General features: G+C 42.8%; 1 protein-coding gene across 1 annotated transcript in view; it reads left to right on the forward strand.

Annotated features, from left to right (window-relative positions):
• The window catches only part of rbm19 (RNA binding motif protein 19), a 216,902-nt gene that overhangs the window by 76,857 nt on the left and 120,549 nt on the right, over positions 1–19,496 (forward strand). The window contains 1 exon segment of the mRNA XM_055655605.1: positions 17,772–17,877. Within this exon segment, the coding sequence (XP_055511580.1) occupies positions 17,772–17,877 (106 nt within the window).

Genomic DNA, 19,496 nt, shown 5'->3' on the forward strand with positions numbered 1-19,496 from the left:
CCTTTTATGATGAAATATTATGACATTGCATCACAATTGTAGGGTTTTCACTTCATCATGGAGAGCACCATTGCTAAATCTTGGTCATGGCTATCATTTCACATGGTTGAGTTAATGCGTAAAATTGCTATATGGTTATTTATCTTTTCCAAAATTATTTCTACCTCTCATATCCTGCCCCACCACCCATTTTGATTTTTAACTAAGCTTTGAGGTGCTATTGTTAAGCAGATGATCTATGGAAATACAGGACCACCACCGATTTTCTGGCACCCTTGATTCCAGAGCCTTTCAGGATTATCCATTTTGCCAGGGCAACAGAGGTCTCTGAGGAGTCGAACAGTACTGGAACAGTTCACCTAGGCCGCCCAAGGATCAAGTTACCGGCTTACAAAGTCAGCCGCAGAAGTCGGCTATGAGGACGGATTTGCCGGCTCAGGCTAGGTCGGAATTCCAGACTCCCAGCTGAAGGGAGAAAATTTGACTCGCCAATCGGCGCGGAAGTGCCGATGAGGTGAAATTGATTGCCTCACCTGGCATATTTATAACTGAAAATTCATCAACACTTTAAAAAGAAATGAGGGTAGTCAAAAGTCAATAATGTTTAATTGTTATATGCATCAACAGAAAATGAAATTTATCCTTGCAGCAGCATTACAAGCCTGCATCAAAATACACATGGATAATGTTTAACACTGATGCAAAAATAGTCTAAACTACTTATGCAACCAAAATCAGTCCCTATTCCATAGTTGGGTGGTGTTCAGGACCCTGATTGCTATTGGGAAGAAGCAATTCTTGAGCCAGGTTTTCACGATTTTCAGACTTCTTTCATACCTTCTATATGGTAGGAGTGAAGTGAGAGTTTGGCCAGGATGCAGTAGATCTTTGAAGACTATTGACTGCAGTTTTCAAAAGAAAAGTCCCTCTTCAATTTCTTCAGTATCATGCCACTGGTGATGGTTTGGGAGCCTTTTCACTGGTTCTTGCACACATATGTGGATATCCAGCAGTCGGGTATTGATAGAATCAGAGGTGACTATATGTGCCTAAGCTGACTATATGTGCAGTTTCCAGAAGAGTAAATGTTTTATCACTCTTTGACGTTGACTGTTTTCTTCCGTACCTGAAACACTTTGTTTTTTTGTGAAATTCCTGTGGATATAGTTAATTCATTACTAACTGGCCATATGTTTTAAGATTGCTGATTTCTATTGATATGTTTCATAACTGTAGATCTGAAAACGGAGCAAATTATCACATGAACACTGACAATATTTTATATGACATAAGCAAATACCACACTAATGATACTAGCAAATCAAAGTGCAGACTGGAGGTGATAATTGCAAATAGAACAAATGTAAATGTAATACCATGATTGAAGAAACTAATTCAAGAAAGGAGACACAGAATGTATAATGTATTATACTACAAGTATAAAAGTAGAACCATTTTTTAATTGTAATTTACGGGGTGTTGTCGGACTGTAACTAGAATACCGTATATATTTTTGGCCTCTGCATTTAAGGGATGTTTTACTATCAATGGAGGCAATGCAGATAATATTCAGTAGAGGAGTTCCTTGGATGAAAGGGATGATCTATGAAGAAAGGTCGAACTTATTGGATCAAAATTCTCACTGAAGCACGACTGGTCAGATTCAGATTCATATTCAAGTTTAATTGTCGTTGTGCAGTGTACAGTACAGAGACAATGAAATGCAGTTAGCATCTCCCTAGAAAGAGCGACATAGAATATGAGCAATAAATAAATATATTTACGTGCATACAATATGATCTTCATAAAATACGACTGGGGGGAAATTAATAATGAAAATATTGAGCAATGTTTCTCCTGTGAATCTTAAACTAGGCAGCAGAATTTTAAAATAAGGGTCATCCTTCGATAGGCCCTTATGGAGATGAGGAGGAATTTATTCGGAGAAGGCTGCAATTCTTTACCCTAGTGAGTTATGAGAGAGTCATTGAATAGGCAGCGAAGATAGACATTTTGAAATACAGGTGCACAACCTTTTATCCGGTGTTCCAGAAACCGAAAAGCTCCGAAAACCGGCCATTTTTTCCAGATGTCGTCTGCGCACCAAAGCTCGCGTTTGGCGCCAAACCTGACCCAAAACGACCCACGGTCAATCCAGGTCTGTACTACTGTAGCGGCTGCCTCCTCCCTGGAGACCGGGAGACGCTTAAACATCTGTAAATCATTGCTTAAATGTTAGTCAGTTAGTTTGGAGGGCTTTTATGTGAAGGGGGGTGAAGGGGTAAACTTTAATTCTTAGTCCCCTACCTGGTCGGAGAGGCGGGGAGCGGTCAATGCCTTACCGGGTCGCTGTGCAGTAAGCTCCGCAGCGCTGTGGCCGGTGGGGCTGCGGGCGGTGCGGTTGTAGCTCCGACCCCGGCAACTCTACCCCTGGCTGCGAGGCGCTCCAAATCCAGCGCGGCCCGCGGCCGGACGCCCCAGCTCCGCGAATGTCGGGAGTCGGCGGCGTGGCAGCGCTGGGATACCAGCGGGGTGCGGGCAATGCCTTACCGGGTCGCCGTGCGGCAAGCTCCTCCGGAGCGCTGTGGCCGCCGACACACAACATCGCGGAGGTTCGCTGGATTTGGAGCCGCGCAGCCAGGGGTAGAGTTGCCGGGGTCGGAGCTACAACCGGCGCCGCCCGCGGCCGGACGGAGCCCCCAGCTCCGCGGCTCCAAATCCAGCGACGCTCCGCGAATGTTGGGAGTCGGCGGCCACAGCGCTCCGGAGCTTGCCGCACGGCGACCCGGTAAGGCATTGCTCGCTCCCTGCTGGTATCCCAGCGCTGCCACGCCACCGACTCCCGACATTCTCGGAGCTGGGACGTCCGACCGCGGGCCGCGCTGGATTTGGAGCGCCTCGCAGCCAGGGGTAGAGTTGCCGGGGTCGGAGCTACAACCGGCGCCGCCCGCGGCCGGACGGAGCCCCCAGCTCCGCGAGGTTGGGAGTCGCCGACCAGGTAGGTAGGGGACTAAGAATTAAAGTTTCCCCCTTCACCCCTACACCACCATCACCACATAAAATCCCTCCAAACTAACTGACTAACATTTATGTAATGATTCTCCCGGTCTCCGGGGAGGAGGCAGCTGCTCCAGACTTTTCAAGCCGCCCGCGCTACCTACCTAATCTACGCTAAAAATCTTCCATTCTGAAATCCGAAAATGTCCGAAATCCGACAAGTGTCTGGTCCCAAGGCTTTCGGATAAAAGGTTGTGCACCTGTACTAGCGAGTTGAGGGTTATTGGAATAAAGTTGGAAGGTGGAGTTGATGCCAATATTGGATTAATCATGATTTTATTGAATAGAGGGCAGATTCAAGGAACTGATTAACCTACTCTGGATCCTGTTCTTATATTTTGCTTTTCATCTTTCTGTTTCCTTTTATTTCCTCTCAATGAATAAATGTACCTTGTATACACTGAATCAAATTGGCTGAACAACGTGTAAGCACGTGTGTGGTGAGTGTATAAATAATACTACTGGGTGGCACAGAGGTAGAGTCGCTGCCTTATGGCAGGAGAGACATGAGTATGATCCTGACTGCGGCTGCTGTCTGTCTGGAGTTTGTATGTTCTTCCTGTGACCGCGTGGGTTTTCTCCGGGTGTACGGATTTCCTCCCACATTCCAAAGATGTGCAAGTTTGTTGGTTAATTGGCTTCTCTAAATTATCCCTAACTGAAGTAGAGGTGATTGCTGGCTGTTCGGTGAGCCGAAGAGCTGTTTCCACGCTGTATCTCTAAACTAAACAATGCCTCATAATTTTATAACCTTTACACAATTCTATTAGGTCTTGGTACTGTATCTCTAAAGTCAACTAAACTGATTTCAAAATAAACTATATCAAGATTATCTTCCAGTCCATCATCATTTGTACTTGCATTTTCAATTATGATCTTCCCCATTAAAGTAATATGCAATTGTGATGAGGATATTTTTTTTAAATAGGCGTGTGGTGTATCAATATCATTGGGCTTGTACCTGCCCATGACAATGACCAGAACAGGTTCACAAGTACTCTAACACTCACTTTGAACAAGACAGTGATCTTTTACTTGGTCATTCAAACTTCGGAAGATTCTTTAAACGTCACTAGCTTAATGTTGTGATTTTATTATGATTTTGTTTTAAATAAGTTCTGGTAACTTTCTTAAAAAGTGTGAAATAACATTATTAATATATTTTAGCCCAATTAATTAAAAACATGTGTCTGCAATGCCTATTAAGAAAATTGAAATGTGGATAAGTAAGTAAATACATATTTGAATAATATTAAACAATTAATCAGAGCTATTCCGGAGAATTAGATTTAGTGAAAAGTAAACAGCTGGACATTGTAAATTCAGCTCGTTGTTTTAACGTGCTTTATTTGCAAGGAGAAATTGTCTTCGTTTTTGCAATCCTCCTTCAGTGTTGCGTCATCAGTGAGTGTTCTTGTCAATTGTTATAAATATTGTTGTTTTTCGTAAATCTTTTTAGGTTTTTGTTGTAACTGTGCTAAATTATTACAATAGATCACAATATTAACTGTGTTCCAGTGGTAATCAGGAATTGATATTTAAGGAAGGAGCCATGGAGCATTTGCAAGCGAGGCAGAAGGCTTTGACTGTAAGGGCTGGCTTTATCAAAGCATTTGAATAGAGCAGCTAGTCACTCGAATCTCGATATCGTAAGTGATTTCAAAACTAAGCATGCACTTAACAATTACCTTTTAAGAGTTCACCTCTGCACATCTATTTGTCAGGGCAGAGGCCAAAAACATCTTTGTCATATGATGTGGACATTTCCAAAATTTTGACCCAGACATAAAGGTCACATGATATGTTCTGCATGCAGTGTATTGAGTGGCGTGGAGCTATTTCTGCTGTCCTTTAGAGTGTGCTGACGAAGAATCCATTTTTTTGGATAGAATACACGACAGGCTCTTTTCCCCAGTTGAGGAGGGAGCAAATGATTTAAAGTCACAAATGGGTTGTCAATCAAGTAGGCGCTTGGCTGTCTGAGTGGTGCAAGCTTCTTGAGTGTTGCATAAGTGTACATAGCGCAAGCGTTCAGCAAAATGGTTGCCTTATCAACATGAGTCTCACTTACAAAAGGAGCAGCAAATGCAGTAGACAAAGTTTGAAGAGGTGTATGTTAACCCCTGTCTCACCTTGTAGGGCTGTTGGGTCCTTGGTGGACGTGAAAAGGAGATAGACACAAAATGTTGGAGTAACTCAGTAAGACCTGGAGAGAAGGAGATGTAGGGACAGGTGTTACATCTCCTGTGGTTGCTGAGGAAAATACCTAGGGTGGTTGACTGGGAAGGGATGACTGAACCAAGGAGTTGCAGAGGCAGTGGGCCTTGTGGAAAGTGAAAAGGGGTAGAGACGGAAAGATGTGACTGGTGTGCGATTGGAAGATGATATTTGTGGCATGCGAGAATTTGGAAGACATCAAATTAAAGTAGGTGATTTTTACCAAGGAAGGAAAAAAGACCACAAGACATAGGAGCCGAATTAGGCCAGTCAGCCGATCGAGTCTACTTCGTCATTTGATCATGGCTGATCTATTTTCCTTCTCAACCCCATTCTCTTACCTTTCTCCTACCAAATATTGGGTGCAGCTCTTTTTCTTATACTTGTGACAAAATAAGTGCAACAGAGATTCATCGGATTCATTTGGGGACTGGAGGAATTATCCAGTGAAGAGAGATCAAGCAGGCAGGAACTGTACTCTTTTAGGTTTTGAACAATTTGCACTTGACTTCATACTCTATCTAACTCACTTTGCATTCATACCATCTGTTTTTTACTCCTCTGGCGTTAAGTTACAAAATCACCCATCTCTATTTAGAAAATCACTCTCATCACAATTTTCTGCTATGCATTCCCCCTTTGTGAAAATGAGGGGTGATTACATTGAAATGTACAAAATCATTTCAGATCTTGTCTAGGTAAATAAAGGAATGATAATTCCCGTGGCCAGGGTATCAAGAATGGGGATCAAAATCTTAAAAGTAAGGGATTGGTTATTCAGGACAAGATGAAAAAAATATTTTCACCCGGAGGGTAATGGATCTTTGAAATTCTTTGTCCAAGATGTCCGTGGAGGCTTCATCACTGATTACATTCAAGGTCAAGATCAATACCTTCGGATTTTTGCATATTCAGGATATTGCAACGTTACATTAATTAAAGTGAAATGTGAAGTAGCTTACCTTCCCCTTTGAATACCAAATTGTTCCCTACCCTTTGCCATTCAAATCATTGAGGGCTCAGATCCAGGTGGTAATTGCATTGTTACAAAGTCATTTTAAGATCCAGTGGAAACGGGTCCTTCTTCCAAAGAGTATTCACCAGCCATCAACCACCCATTTACAATAATTCTACATTAATCCTACTTGATGCTCGGGAATCCCACCAGGTACAGGCACTGTCATTGAATGGTGAAGTACAGCATCAGAGTAGACCATTATTTGCCAACAGTATTTATCATGGTGTTGTAAAAACATTTTGTTGATTATTTTTGAGAATGATGCATGCAAAAGGCCAGTATACCATAACAATTGGTCACAATAAATATACTTTTTATTAAATCTTCTGCCTTTGCCCATAATATAAATCATTTTATTACAAGTTCATTTTAATTCTAAAACACCCTAATATTGCTGTCAAATTCCTAATTTAAGGATTGTTTGTGTTTTCTAGCTCATTGAAGTTATATCCACAGTGGAACATAATCTGGTTCATTAATTATCCATACTCAAGAAGAATTTATTTGATCATATTGATTGGAAGAATTTTAGTTTTATCTAAGATGACAATCTTCCTCTTGGTACAATCTGAATACCTACTTTTCCCTTGTTTAAGAGGGGATGTAGAAAGAATCCAGGAAACTATATGCCAGTGAGCCTCATGCCAGTGGTAGGGAATCTATTGGTGAGAATTCTTTGAGATATTATTTACTCCCGTTCGGAAGCGAAGGGGCTAATTAGGGTTGGCCAGCAGCAGGCCGCATCTTACTAACTTAATTAGGTTTTTTGAGGAGGTGACGAAGGAGATTAATGAAGGTAGGGTGTTGTATATATGGATTTTAGAAAGGCTTTTGATAAAGCCCCTCATGGTAGGCTGACCCAGAAGATTAAGATGCACGGTGTTCATGGTGACTTAGTCACATGGATTTGGAACTGGCTTACTCATTGCCAATACCCTAAATTCTTGGTTATCCTCTCTAAATCCCTCAATCTCTTTCTCCTGGAAAATCCACTTCTTTGACCCTAATTTGGTTATGTTCACCAATATCTCTGTTTATGGCTCAACATCATATTATGCCTGGCTTCAAACATTTTACTGTGTTGAAAATGCTATATAAATTACAATAAATGTTCTTACAAAAAGGTGTGTGTTTATGGTATTGTAATGCACTTTTCATGAACCTAATCGAACCTTATTTTAAGGTCCAGATTTGGGTCTTGGCCTGGCATTTCTGTCCCATGTCCATTGCTTGTACCCTAAAGTGAGCAATATCAAAGAACAGGAACGCACCTGGCTCTTTCATATTTTTGTGGAAATAATGCTCCAAAGCACTTCCTGTGAAACAGCAATTAACTTCTTACTTTATGTAACTCACTTTGCATTCATACCATCTGTTTTTTACTCCTTTGGCGTTAAGTTACAAAATCACCCTGCTCTATTTAGTTAGAAAATCACTCGCATCACAATTTTCTGCCCCACAATCCCCTTTTGTGAAAATTTACACTTTTTTTGTATTTTATGTTTATTTGCATTTACTCACCATAAGAGCACATTTTAGTTCTGTTTCTCAAATATTTTGTCTGTGACTTGTGAGTTCTGTAAGGGTGAATTTGGTTATACCGCACTGCCGTTACACTGCATTGTATATCATTCAATTTTAAAACTACTGTTGCATATTTGACATGAAAAGGAGTATTAATGCCGCCTTTTCTGTCAATATTGAAGTTAATATTGCCACTGAAGACCAATCCTCTTCTCAAGGCTTTCTCCAAGGATTTTAAACGAATTGATGATAACCTCGCAGATCTCCTAACAAGGGTTCTGCAATTTTTTTCTGATTCAGGAGTGTCTATATATTTTTTTTTTAAATCATTTTTGACAGAAGATGGATTTCATGTTCTTTATTTCCCAAAAAAGACACAGTGTTAGAAAGACACTCGGTATGTCAAAAAATAAAAAATAAAAATAACGAAAGTAACAATTAAATTTGCCCAAGGCTTCCAAACCTCCTCCATTCTGAATTACTGAATGGGTGGAGGATGACAGCAGGTGGAAAGATGGTGGGAAAAATGGTGCACGCCGGGACAAGTTGAATCAGTTGTCAATCTTATTGACTGACAATACTAGTTCAAGGGACCAATTGGGGGGAGAGTTCCTTTCACAGCGTGTGGGGATTCTGGCTCCGGGCACGGAGTCACCGCTTGTGGCCGGGGAGGGAAGTAGCTCGGGTGTCTCTTCATCTTTTATTTTTATTTTAAGTTAGTTAAAGTGTTGTGTTGGAGGTCTAGACTTTTTTTATGTGGGGGGTGGGGAGGGGGAAACTACCTTTCAGGGTCCCTACCTGGTTGGAGAGGCGGCTTTTCTCCGGGCTGCAGCTTCGACCCGTCCTCGCGGCCTACCAGCGGGCCTGGAGCGGCGTTTCCTGTCGGGGACCGCCCAGAACCACGGCTTTCGGCGGCGGCACAGCACTGAAGCGCTATTGCGGAGCGGGCGATGCCTTGCCTGGGTCGCCGCGCTGGAGCTCCGGTGAGCTGAGACCGCCGGGTAAAACATCGCGGAGCCGCGGGGCCGAACTTTACACCGGGAGCCTGGGATCTCGCGACGAGATCGCCAGTTGTGGAGCTCCAATCGGCGTGGCCTTGTCGGCTTCCGAAGCCGCAGCCTCCAGTACGGAAGCGGCCGATCCAGGGTTCCCAGGCCGCTGGGAGGACTCTCCCGACGCCGGAGCAACATCACCCGATGAGAACGGCCAGGAACATCGGGCCTCCGTAGAGGCAACTGTGGAGGCCTCAATGGGCCCGACTATGGGTGAACTGGGGTTGGGGACTGGACTTTGTGCCTTCCCTCATGGTGGGAGCCATTGTGGGGGGATGTTCTACGTGTTTAAGACTCTCATTGGTGTTATGTCTGTATTCCTTTTTTGTGTGCTGCAAAATGGCAAAAAGCATTTCACTTCATTACACCTAGGTGTATGTGAATGACTAATAAAATACCTTTGATACCTCTGGCTGCGAACGGCTGCCGGGACCTCATTGCCTTCTGCCAGCCCGCTCACCTCTGGCAGTGCTCTCTGTCTGAACACCTCTGCCGTTCGCTGGCCTCACTCATGTCAGCTGCTCCCCACAAATACTTAAATTCCGAATGTCGCCAAGAGCAGGACATGGCCTCATCTGCTGCGCTGGGTGATACTACATGGCATTCACTGCCCGGTCCGTGTCTTTCAATGTAGACCGGACAGTGAGGGGACCAGTCCAAGAGTGGGTCAGCGGGCAATGGATAACAGGACAACGGGCGGTGAAGCTTACTCCTGTGTCAGCGCGATAAAGGGACCAATTGAGGTTACTCGCACTGACACAGGAGTAAGCTCCACCGCCCACTGTCCTGTTATCCATCGCCCGCTGACCCACTCTTGGACTGGTCCCCTCACTGTCCGGTCTACATTGAAAGACACGGACCGGGCAGTGAATGCCATGCAGTATCACCCAGCGCAGCAAGTGAGGCAATGTCCTGCTTTCGGCGGCAGTCGGAATTTAAGGATTTGTGGGGATCTGCTGACATGAGCTAGGCCGGCGAGTGGCAGGAGAGAGGTGTTCAGACGGAGAGCATTTCAGAGGTGAGCGGACCGGCAGAAGGCGCTGAGGTGGCGGCCAGTCCCGCTGTCCGGTCCGGGCGGTCGCTCGCAGCCATCCGAGCCACTTCCCTCCCCGGCCACAATGCGGTGGCGGTGGCTGTGTGGCCGGAGCTCCGCGGCAGCGGTGAGTGAGTGAGTTGCTGGCATGGTCCCCGACCCCCTCGTTCTCAATGCTCCTGCCCTCCTCGCAACTTTACCCCTGGCCAGACTCCCCACACGCTGTGAAAGGAACTCTTTCTCCCCCAGCGGTGCTGTCATTTTACAGCCGCTTCCCACTTTACAGCTGCTTCCCATCAGCTGCCAGTAATGAGGGATAGACTTGGCTACCCCTCAATACAGCAACATCGTTCTTGATTATCAAGTTCAAGTTCGGATTTATTTTCACTTAACCAACAGTGAACAGTACAGTGAAATTTGAGTTTACCATACAGCCATACTAAGTGAAAAGCAACAATACACACTGCCACATAAAATAAAATTTAACATATACATCCACCACAGTGGAATAAACATTCCTCACTGTGATGGAAGGCAATAAAGTTCAGTCATCTTCTTCCTTTGATCACCCATGGTCGGGGCCTTTGAACCCTCCACACTTGCCGCTACTGACGGTCTGCGTTGGGATGATCGAAACTCCGGCGTCGGGACAGATTGGAACACTCCGCAGCATGGAGCTCCTTTGTCGGTGGCTTCTTACTGGAGACCGCAGATTCACGGTGTTAAAGTCCACAGTTAAAGGGGACTGACAGACTGTTGGCGAGGCAGCCATCCCGGTGGCGCCACCTTATATCTAGTGAATAGAATCAAATATAGAAACAATGGTGGTTGGGAGATACAAGAGTCTGTAGATGGATTATTGAAAAATAATTGACTGGGGAAAAAAATTTGAAGTGTTCACGGTATTCACAGAAGTGGATGGTTTGGATAACAAGAACTTATTTTGTTTGAACATGCCTGTTTCAGGTCAGAGAATGATAGGAAAAAGAAACAGAAATTTAATTTGAATGACGGCTATAAACCCAGATTAGGTTTCAAATGGTATTAATTGCCTTGCTGCTTCGTGGTAATTCCCATGTTCTAAATCATTCATTGGTCTTCTTTTCACGTTGAGAAATTTTGACATTCGGAAATTAATTTTAAATATTTTTTCCAAATAGCCCTATAGCTGAAGAGGTACTTATGAATAAAGCTTCGGTGTGGATTTCAATTTATGTACAGTAAACCCTCGTTTTAACGGACCTCTTTGTAACGGATTTTGATTATAACAAGCGGACCTAACTGCGGTTCCCAGCCCCCCCCCCAGCTTGAGCTGCCACCCCTGCTGCGTACAGTTGCGGCTGCCCACGCCACCCCAGACTCTCACTGACTCCCCTGCCACTTGCAGCCCTGACTGCCCACGCCACCCCTGGCTCATGTTGTCTCCCCGGCCGCAGTCAAAGAGGCGAAAGTGGCTAAGAAGTTGATAAAAGCCCAGGCGAAACCAAAATCAGTGAAAGCAGTGAAACCAAGAAAGCAGGAGCCAAAAAGTGATTTAAATAACACCTTGTACAGACCTGAATCCAATAGTTCTTCTCAGAACTACCCTCTTCTCTCAGGAAAGAGCTGATTCCGACTGAAGTGATCCGGGTCTGGGCTCAGGTAGAGGGGGGTGGGGTGTTGGTGGGGGTACTTTGCATTACTGGATATCCCTTGTAATTCGCTGACATTCACAGCGCCCGTCCATTCCTCAGTGTCTGATTTAAAATTCTACACAGGCAATGAACCGAGCCTCACTCGGACTGGGGAAGTGTTTGGCTTCAGGCTCAATTCAAAGCCATTTCCTTCTCTGTGAGATGGTAACACTGACGAGAATGCTTATACAATGATAATACCTCACTCTGTTAAAGTGGACAATTGACAATAACGGACAACATTCCCCCTTATTGTCCCAATATATTAATATTATCTTAGATAGGAAGTGGATATTCTAAATTCACTCAACAAGAAACATAAAAAAATTAATTAACAAGTGTCGAATGGAAAGCAAGCTTTACATTCTTTAAATTCTAATGCTTGTTAATATGACATGTACAGACTTCTATATTTTATTCTACATTTAACATATCAATTTCATTAAATGCGATTAACTGTTTACAATTAAACGGAAGTGTTAAGGGTCTTAAACAATGACTTTTTATCTGCGATTCTGATTTTAAAGTACCAGTCCACATTTCAGATTTGCTGTCGTGCTTTGAAAGCACTGCTTTCTCTTTTGTGCTTACACTTGTGATCCCTGTGGCTGATGGTGGATTTGTCTTAAAGCTACATGACTAATGCTTTGTACCTTCATTCTAGCAGTGCCAATTTCATAATGGCAAGCATCTCTTGAAGCCTAACATTTGAATTTTCATTGTATTAAAGGTCACGAAAAGGCTACAGAACAAAGTGGATTTACTGTGTTTGCATCTGTTTTGCAGCTGTTTTGATGTCTCCTTTAACCTCGGCTTCAGCCACCCTTCTCGCATCTCCTATTAGATCTAATAAATCGGTTCTGTCATTACACAGATGTTGCACAGTTTGGGACATTCAGCTTATTTTTGAATGATTGTTCAAGGCGCCGGAACAGTCATGATAGCTTATGCAGAACATTTTTACTTAACGTAGATTTCCCTCCTTGAATACTTCATAGGCAGAATTTTGAAAGAGAACGTGCAGATTCATTTGTGGTTTCCATAATCCCAAATTTGTACACTGTAGTGTTCCAAGAGATGCTGAAGATAAATGCCTGATCATGCTGGGTGCACTAGGTTAGCATTGAATGTAGTTTCAGTTTCTCAGTTCCTTATTATGACGATGATTACTGCAAATTCTAGGCTAATGGTTCATTTTGGTCTAATATGCAGAATGCAATATTGAATTGTTAAGTATAAAAAATGTAATTAAAGTTTAAAGTATATTGTACATGGGCAAGATAATATTTATGACTGTTAAAAATCAGAAAAGGTATAATTAAGGAGGTCCTTATTTTATGAATAATCATTCTAGTGTTCCTTTCTTATTTTGGGGTAATCTGCCAGGTGTTTGTTTTGTGTAATTTGTATACTTTGTTTATTTGTAGATCATAGTTGCTATTTTCTATTGAATTTTAAATCAGTTATATTAAGGTTCTGTTTTATTTTGAATGGAAAGGAATATGTTTTTATATATTATCTCATCTGATTGGATAGTATGCAAAACAAAGTTTTTCACTGTACTTCAGTACACTTGCCATCAAAACCTGATCAAATGATCTGTCAGAATTTTCCTTAAGCAGGCAATGTTTTTGTTGGACCTTTGATGCAAGTTAATTTAACTGGTCTGCCAAAGTTCTTGAACGTTGCCTTTTTTCTATCAGTGCAGAATAAATTACTTTATCCTTTCCATGAAAACTTGCATAGCTGTTTAAAGATGGGTGTTAGTTGTTAGCTAAAAAATGCTTTGAGAGTAGTGCATTAAATGTGATCTTTATTACCGGCGTAAAACTATATTGATTAGCTTTTCTTGGGATGGAATATCATTGCACACAAATTATGTTTCAGTAGGTTACATCTTAAAAGTATTGTCCCAATCGTTACTGCTTTGGCAACAATATATGAGTTAGATGACAAAAAGTTTTTTGTAAAATATACCAATCCCATCCACAGTGACTTTGCTAGTGCCGCAAATAAGGAAGTAGATTACCAACTGAGATATTTTGAATTGTTTTCTGCCCCAGCATTCCATTAAAAGTGATATTATTCTTGTACTCAACATTTACCAGGACTGCTGCATCCAAATTTGGAAATGATTTCAAGTTGTGGAGAATTGGTGGAAATTTTTGCTGAGAACTCTGGTGACGGTTGATATGTTTTTACCCAACTGAACCTCTAACATGATCAGGACAGGGAAGACAGTGCCCAGTGGCGAGCTCCCCTTGCCAGAGGGGGTTAAAAGAGATGGAGAAGAACAGCTCTGAGGGTCAATTACCCAAACGCTCCTTGGAACAGCAATCCTTCATCAACCTGACAGGAATAACGTGCTTGAAGACTTAAGTATTTCAAAGGCAGTTCCAACTGAGATTCACAACTGGTGAGGTAGACAAAATGCTGGAGAAATTCACCGGGTGAGGCAGCATCTATGGAGCGAAGGTAATAGGCGGCGTTTCGGGTCGACTGGTGAAGTACCTCAGAATCGAGCTAGTATGCTCCACTGGAGCCCCTGGCCCAGTTCATTTCATGTGCTGGAGAGTGATTGATGTTGTGTGACCACATAACATCCTGCCCCTACATTTGTATACTCTCAGGAGTTGTCAGCACATGAAGTAAATTTGACCCTATCTTGAGTACTCAGCAGCAGCGATGCCCGGATTGAAGAAATCTTGCATATTATTCAGCAGTGATTTCAGCTCCATGTTGAGCAAAGACCTTCCACGTCCAAAATACACCATCTGACGATGTGAAGGAAGTTATTTTATTAACTAGGTGACCGCAGCTCCAAACACTGCATTCAGAATCGTGCTTGATGTGTATCCTTCTCCATATGAACATTCATTGGTGTCCAGCAATATAAGGTAGCTGCAGTGGGTATAATCTATAGTGTTTCAATACTTTCTTAACAACCTTGGGGAGTGATGGAGTATTATGTACAACTGCCAATAGCTTGAAACAGTTGAAGTGCCACGGCCTATGGGGAAAGCTGCCAGCGAGTCCTCCATGACTGAATACTACCTGGCGGACCACAGCCTGCAGGGAGTAGTTGTCGAGTTGGTCCCCTGCTCATAAGACCCGGCAAACAGTGGCCTGGAAGGGTGAGCCTACCGAGCCAGCCACAGAGACCAGGAGGATGGAACCTGTGACGACAACAGACACAGCTGGCAACAAGCAAGCCCTGTAGAGAGGAGAGGGAACTAGTCTGAAGCAGGGTCTCAACCTGAAACGTCACCCATTCCTTCTCTCCAGAGATGCTGCCTGTCCTGCTGAGTTACTCCATATTTTTGTGTCTTATCAGAGAGAACTGGGGTCTGACCTTCCACACCCTTGAGATTGGCTGTGGGTGGCACCCCCAGGGAACAAAGGTGGACGGGTGAGGAGAGGGACATTGATTCACTCTTTGATCCAGACGTCCAAGGAAGGCAGTGGGTGAAGGAACGCGACAGTCTGGGGCTTGCTTGAAACGGGCACACTTGTAACAACTAGAGCATGGACTGGACTTTGAAAATGGCGCCAAAGCATGTGCTTGGGTATAGCAATGTTCTAATGGACTGTTCATCAGAAAGAAAAATCACTGTGCGTTTGCATTTTGCACATCTGAAAATAAAAGCATTATTGAAGCTCAGGGGGAACAATCCGGTAGCTGCCTTGTATCCTCCAATATAGTTTACAAGCTAAACCGTTATTGTTGCTGGGTCACAATTCTAGAATTACCTATCTAATAGCAATATGGGATTTCCTTAACAATAAATATTACTGTCGGTCAGCTGGGGATCCTCTGCACCGTTTCAAGGATATTTAGGAATGATCATTTAAAGCTGATTTAGCATTAATCTCCACCACTTTTCAGTTACTGTCCATTTGTTCTTGACCATCTCGGTGCAAATCATGGAAATATGATGCAACCAAATCAGTACCAAAAATAAATCTACCCATCATTTAAAAAATGCTTGATTTCCACCCTTATCGCCACCCTTTTCAGTCCTCCTCCCCTTTGTTTCTTCTCCCCCCACCCCCCATCTCTGTTTCGGCCCGAAATCCTATTTCCTTCGAAATATGATGCAACCAAATTTCAGCAATTTTGTGTACCGAAAATAAGCATCTGCCCACTCGATAACACACAAAATGATCTTTCTCTGTTCACTTGTGTTAAATATTTAGTACCTGGTCAGTGGGTGCTTTTGGTTGACCTATTTCTATGCAGGTTTCTGTGAATATACTAAGGAGCGTGATTGGCACTGCTGTACTCGTGCTAATGAGTTTTGAGCACTGATTTCTGATATGTGCTATGTCAGGGTCAAACTAGCATATGTTTCTCATGCATTGCACTTGCATTGTGACTGAAGTTATGAGCCTTAAGTTCCAATTGCTGTTTGCTTTTCATCCCTTTTAAAAAGATCTTTCCATCTTTCGTCTTAAATCACTGACCATTTTGTAATATTTCATACCTGTCCCTATCTCTTTATTTCACCAACAAGAGACTGTTTGTCAAAATTGCTGAAGTGATTGAAAATAATCTTTCGGATCTTCATTATTAGCAAACAGCAAGGCCTTTCACCTGTGCATCGTACTCAACTATGAACTATTTTAAATTGTAACGTCAGGTGTAGGAGATTAAAGGTGATAGATGGTTACAGGTAGAAAAATAGTTTTAAGGAGGTAATATTGGGGAGGTGTACAGTGACTTGGACAACAATAATAGTCTTTACATTTTACTTCTATAAAAAAAACTCTACTTCAGTTACTTGGAGTCAGTTAAGGTTAATTTATTGTTTAAGAAGGATACAAGATACAAGATACATTTAATTGTCATTTGGAAGGTCCAAACGAAATGGTTTCTGCAGCCATACATTACAAACAAATAGCCCCAAAACCACCAAAATTTACATAAACATCCATCACATTGCTGGGATGGAGGGCCAAAAAATTTATCTCTCCACTGCACTCTCCCCCCCCCCCGATGTCAGAGTCAAAGCCCCCGGCTGGCGATGGCGATTGACCCGCGGCCATTAAAGCCACGCCGGGTGGTGCGAGGTCGCACACCGGGTCTTGGTGTTAGAGCCCCCGGCGTGCGCTCGCAGAGTCCCGCGGCCATTCCAAGCCGTGTGTGGCGGTGATGTTAGGCCCCGCTCCAGGAGCTCTTCGACCCTGCAACTCGGGCGGGAGAAGTCGCCGTTGCGAGAGCCCTGAAAAGCGGTCTCCCTCCAGGGACCCGCGGGCTCCCGGTGCCGCCGTCCACAGACCTGCAGTTGAAGCCTCCGACTCTCCGGTCGGGCCGCAGCAGCAGCAGCGCTCCTCCACCGCTCCACCCGCTCCGGACTCGGCCAGCCCCGCGACGGCGACGGTGAGTCGTCGGCACCAGAGTCCCCGGTCTCTTCCTGTTGGAGGCCGCTCCTCATTGCAGCCCCAACGATAACGGAGACCCGACGAGAAAAGGTCGGGTCTCCCGTGCAGGGAGAGATTTAAAAGTTCCCCACCCCACCCCCACCCCCCACACACACACCCCAACAAAAAATAACAAAAACTACATTAAAACATAGACAGAAAATAATAAAACGCGGACAGACTGCAGAGGCCGCTGCTGACGAGAGTCGCGCCACCCACCGGATACTGCAGATGCTGGAAAATCGAAGGTACACAAAAAAGCTGGAGAAACTCAGCGGGTGCAGCAGCATCTATGGAGCGAAGGAAATAGGCAACGTTTCGGACCGAAACCCTTCTTCAATCTGAAGAAGTTGTCTATTTCCTTCGCTCCATAGATGCTGCTGCACCCGCTGAGTTTCTCCAGCTTTTTTGTGTATCTAAGGTTAATTTATTGATGTTTCCACAGATCTGTTACATCAGTTACTCAAGCTAGTTGGAATTTTCCTTATCCAATAGAAGTTAAATACAAGTGATGTTTGTTTATGTAAATATTTGACAATGTTATGAATCACTAAAACAGTCTAAAATTTGTTAATGTTTACATGCGTATTGCATTACCACCAAATCAACATGTGTTAATGTGTACTGTTTCTAAAGTGAAACAAACTAAAATTTCATTGCCTAGAATTCAGAAATGTCAAATCTGTTCATAACATTTAGCTACAGTGGTTGTTTTGGATACACAGTGTAAAACTGTTCTACTGTATTGAATTCATCAATATGTTTTTCTATTTCAGTACTTTTGGAGAAATAAAGAGTGTCCGATTGCCTAAGAAAATGGGAGGGACTGGCACACACAGGGGCTTTGGATTTGTTGAGTTTCTCACTAAACAAGAAGCAAAGGTACAGTATTCAGCAAGATAATCTAGTTAGGTACAAATCTTCTTGACAAAGTGATTTGATCACTGTGACTACGGAATAAATTGGTCTTCAGTCTGAAGAAGGGTCTCGACCCGAAATGTCACCCATTCCTTCTCTCCAGAGATGCTGCCTGTCCCGCTGAATTACTCCAACTTTTTGTGTCTATGGGCTGGATGTTGCTCGATCTAACCCATTACATTGTTCATCCCTTACACTGGTCCTATAACCAAACGTGTCATTTGCGATTGTGGTTTATTTGGAGTGAGCCAATAGCAACAACTTGGAATTAGACTACACATCCTGAACCTCACCCTGGTGGCTTTTCACAACTTGCTGCTGCAAATGGTCTTTCCACTGTTTTTAAATGCCATTGTTGATCGTAAACATTTAAAAATGACCTAAAAAATTCAATAATTAATAAAATAATTAAAAGTTAACGTTTAAACCACTATAATTGGATTCATAAACAATTGGGTTCAAAATTAGGTTAGTTGTGGAAGACAGCGGATAGTTGTGGAGAGGTGATATGTTAACCTGACGTCTGTGACCCATTGTGTTCCGCAGTGGTCGGCTCATATATAAATGTAGGTTGGCTAATTAGTATGTTTTCAGACTACACGAATATTGGCCAAGTTATGGACAGTGAGGAAGGTTGTCTAAGGATAACACGGTATAAATCAGTTGGAAATATGGACAGAGAAATGGCAGATGGAGTTTAATGTGGACAAGTGAAAGGTGTTCCATGTAGTCAAATGTAAAAAGAAAGTGTACAGAAAATGGCAGGACCCTTAACAGCATTGATATACAGAGAGATCTCAGCGTTCAAATTCATCGCTCCCACTTGCCTTCATTGAGTATAGTAGTCGGTAAGTTATTTTGCAATTTTATCAATCTTTAGTTAGGCCATATTTGGAGTATTTTTTGCAGTTCTGGGCACCAAATTACAGGAAAGATGTGAGACGTTTGATTGACTTTAGATAAAGCATGGAAAAAGTTCAACTGCCCCCCCTTGTCAAACAGTTCTACAATTTTAACTTAACCCCACAATTTATGTGGCCCTTATGAAATAATAAAAATCTATTAAACAAATAAGTAAAATGAATTAAAAAGTAAAAACAAATTCCAAAGACATACAGTTTTGTAGGTCAATTTGGCTTTGGTAAAATTGTAAATTGTCCCTAGTGTGAAGGATATTGCTACTGTATGGGGGTCGCTGGTTGGCGTGTATTCGGTTGGCCCAAGGGCCTGTTTCCATGCTATCTCTACTCTTAAAAAAACTAAAATTAAAGCTAAAATTTACAGACACTTCATAATCTAGCAAGTTTAGCAATTATAAATCTATAAACAATAAATTAAAACAAATTAACGTCTAAATTTCTGTTCTTTCAATTAATCCATCTACAGACATATGAATAGAGAGATTATTCCTGCATCAGGTCTAACAGTTAGGAAAATGATGGTAAAGAACAGTTAGCAAGTGTAATTCTTCTGCATTTGTGCATCAGTGCATGATTGTCCAGATTACCCTCACAAAACCAATGCCAAAGAGTTGTCACTGCTAGTTACTCAATTTAAATCTCTATTGTTATATAACCTATAGG

This window comes from Leucoraja erinacea, chromosome 25 (assembly GCF_028641065.1).
Source record: "Leucoraja erinacea ecotype New England chromosome 25, Leri_hhj_1, whole genome shotgun sequence".
Classification (NCBI taxonomy): Eukaryota; Metazoa; Chordata; class Chondrichthyes; order Rajiformes; family Rajidae; genus Leucoraja; species Leucoraja erinaceus.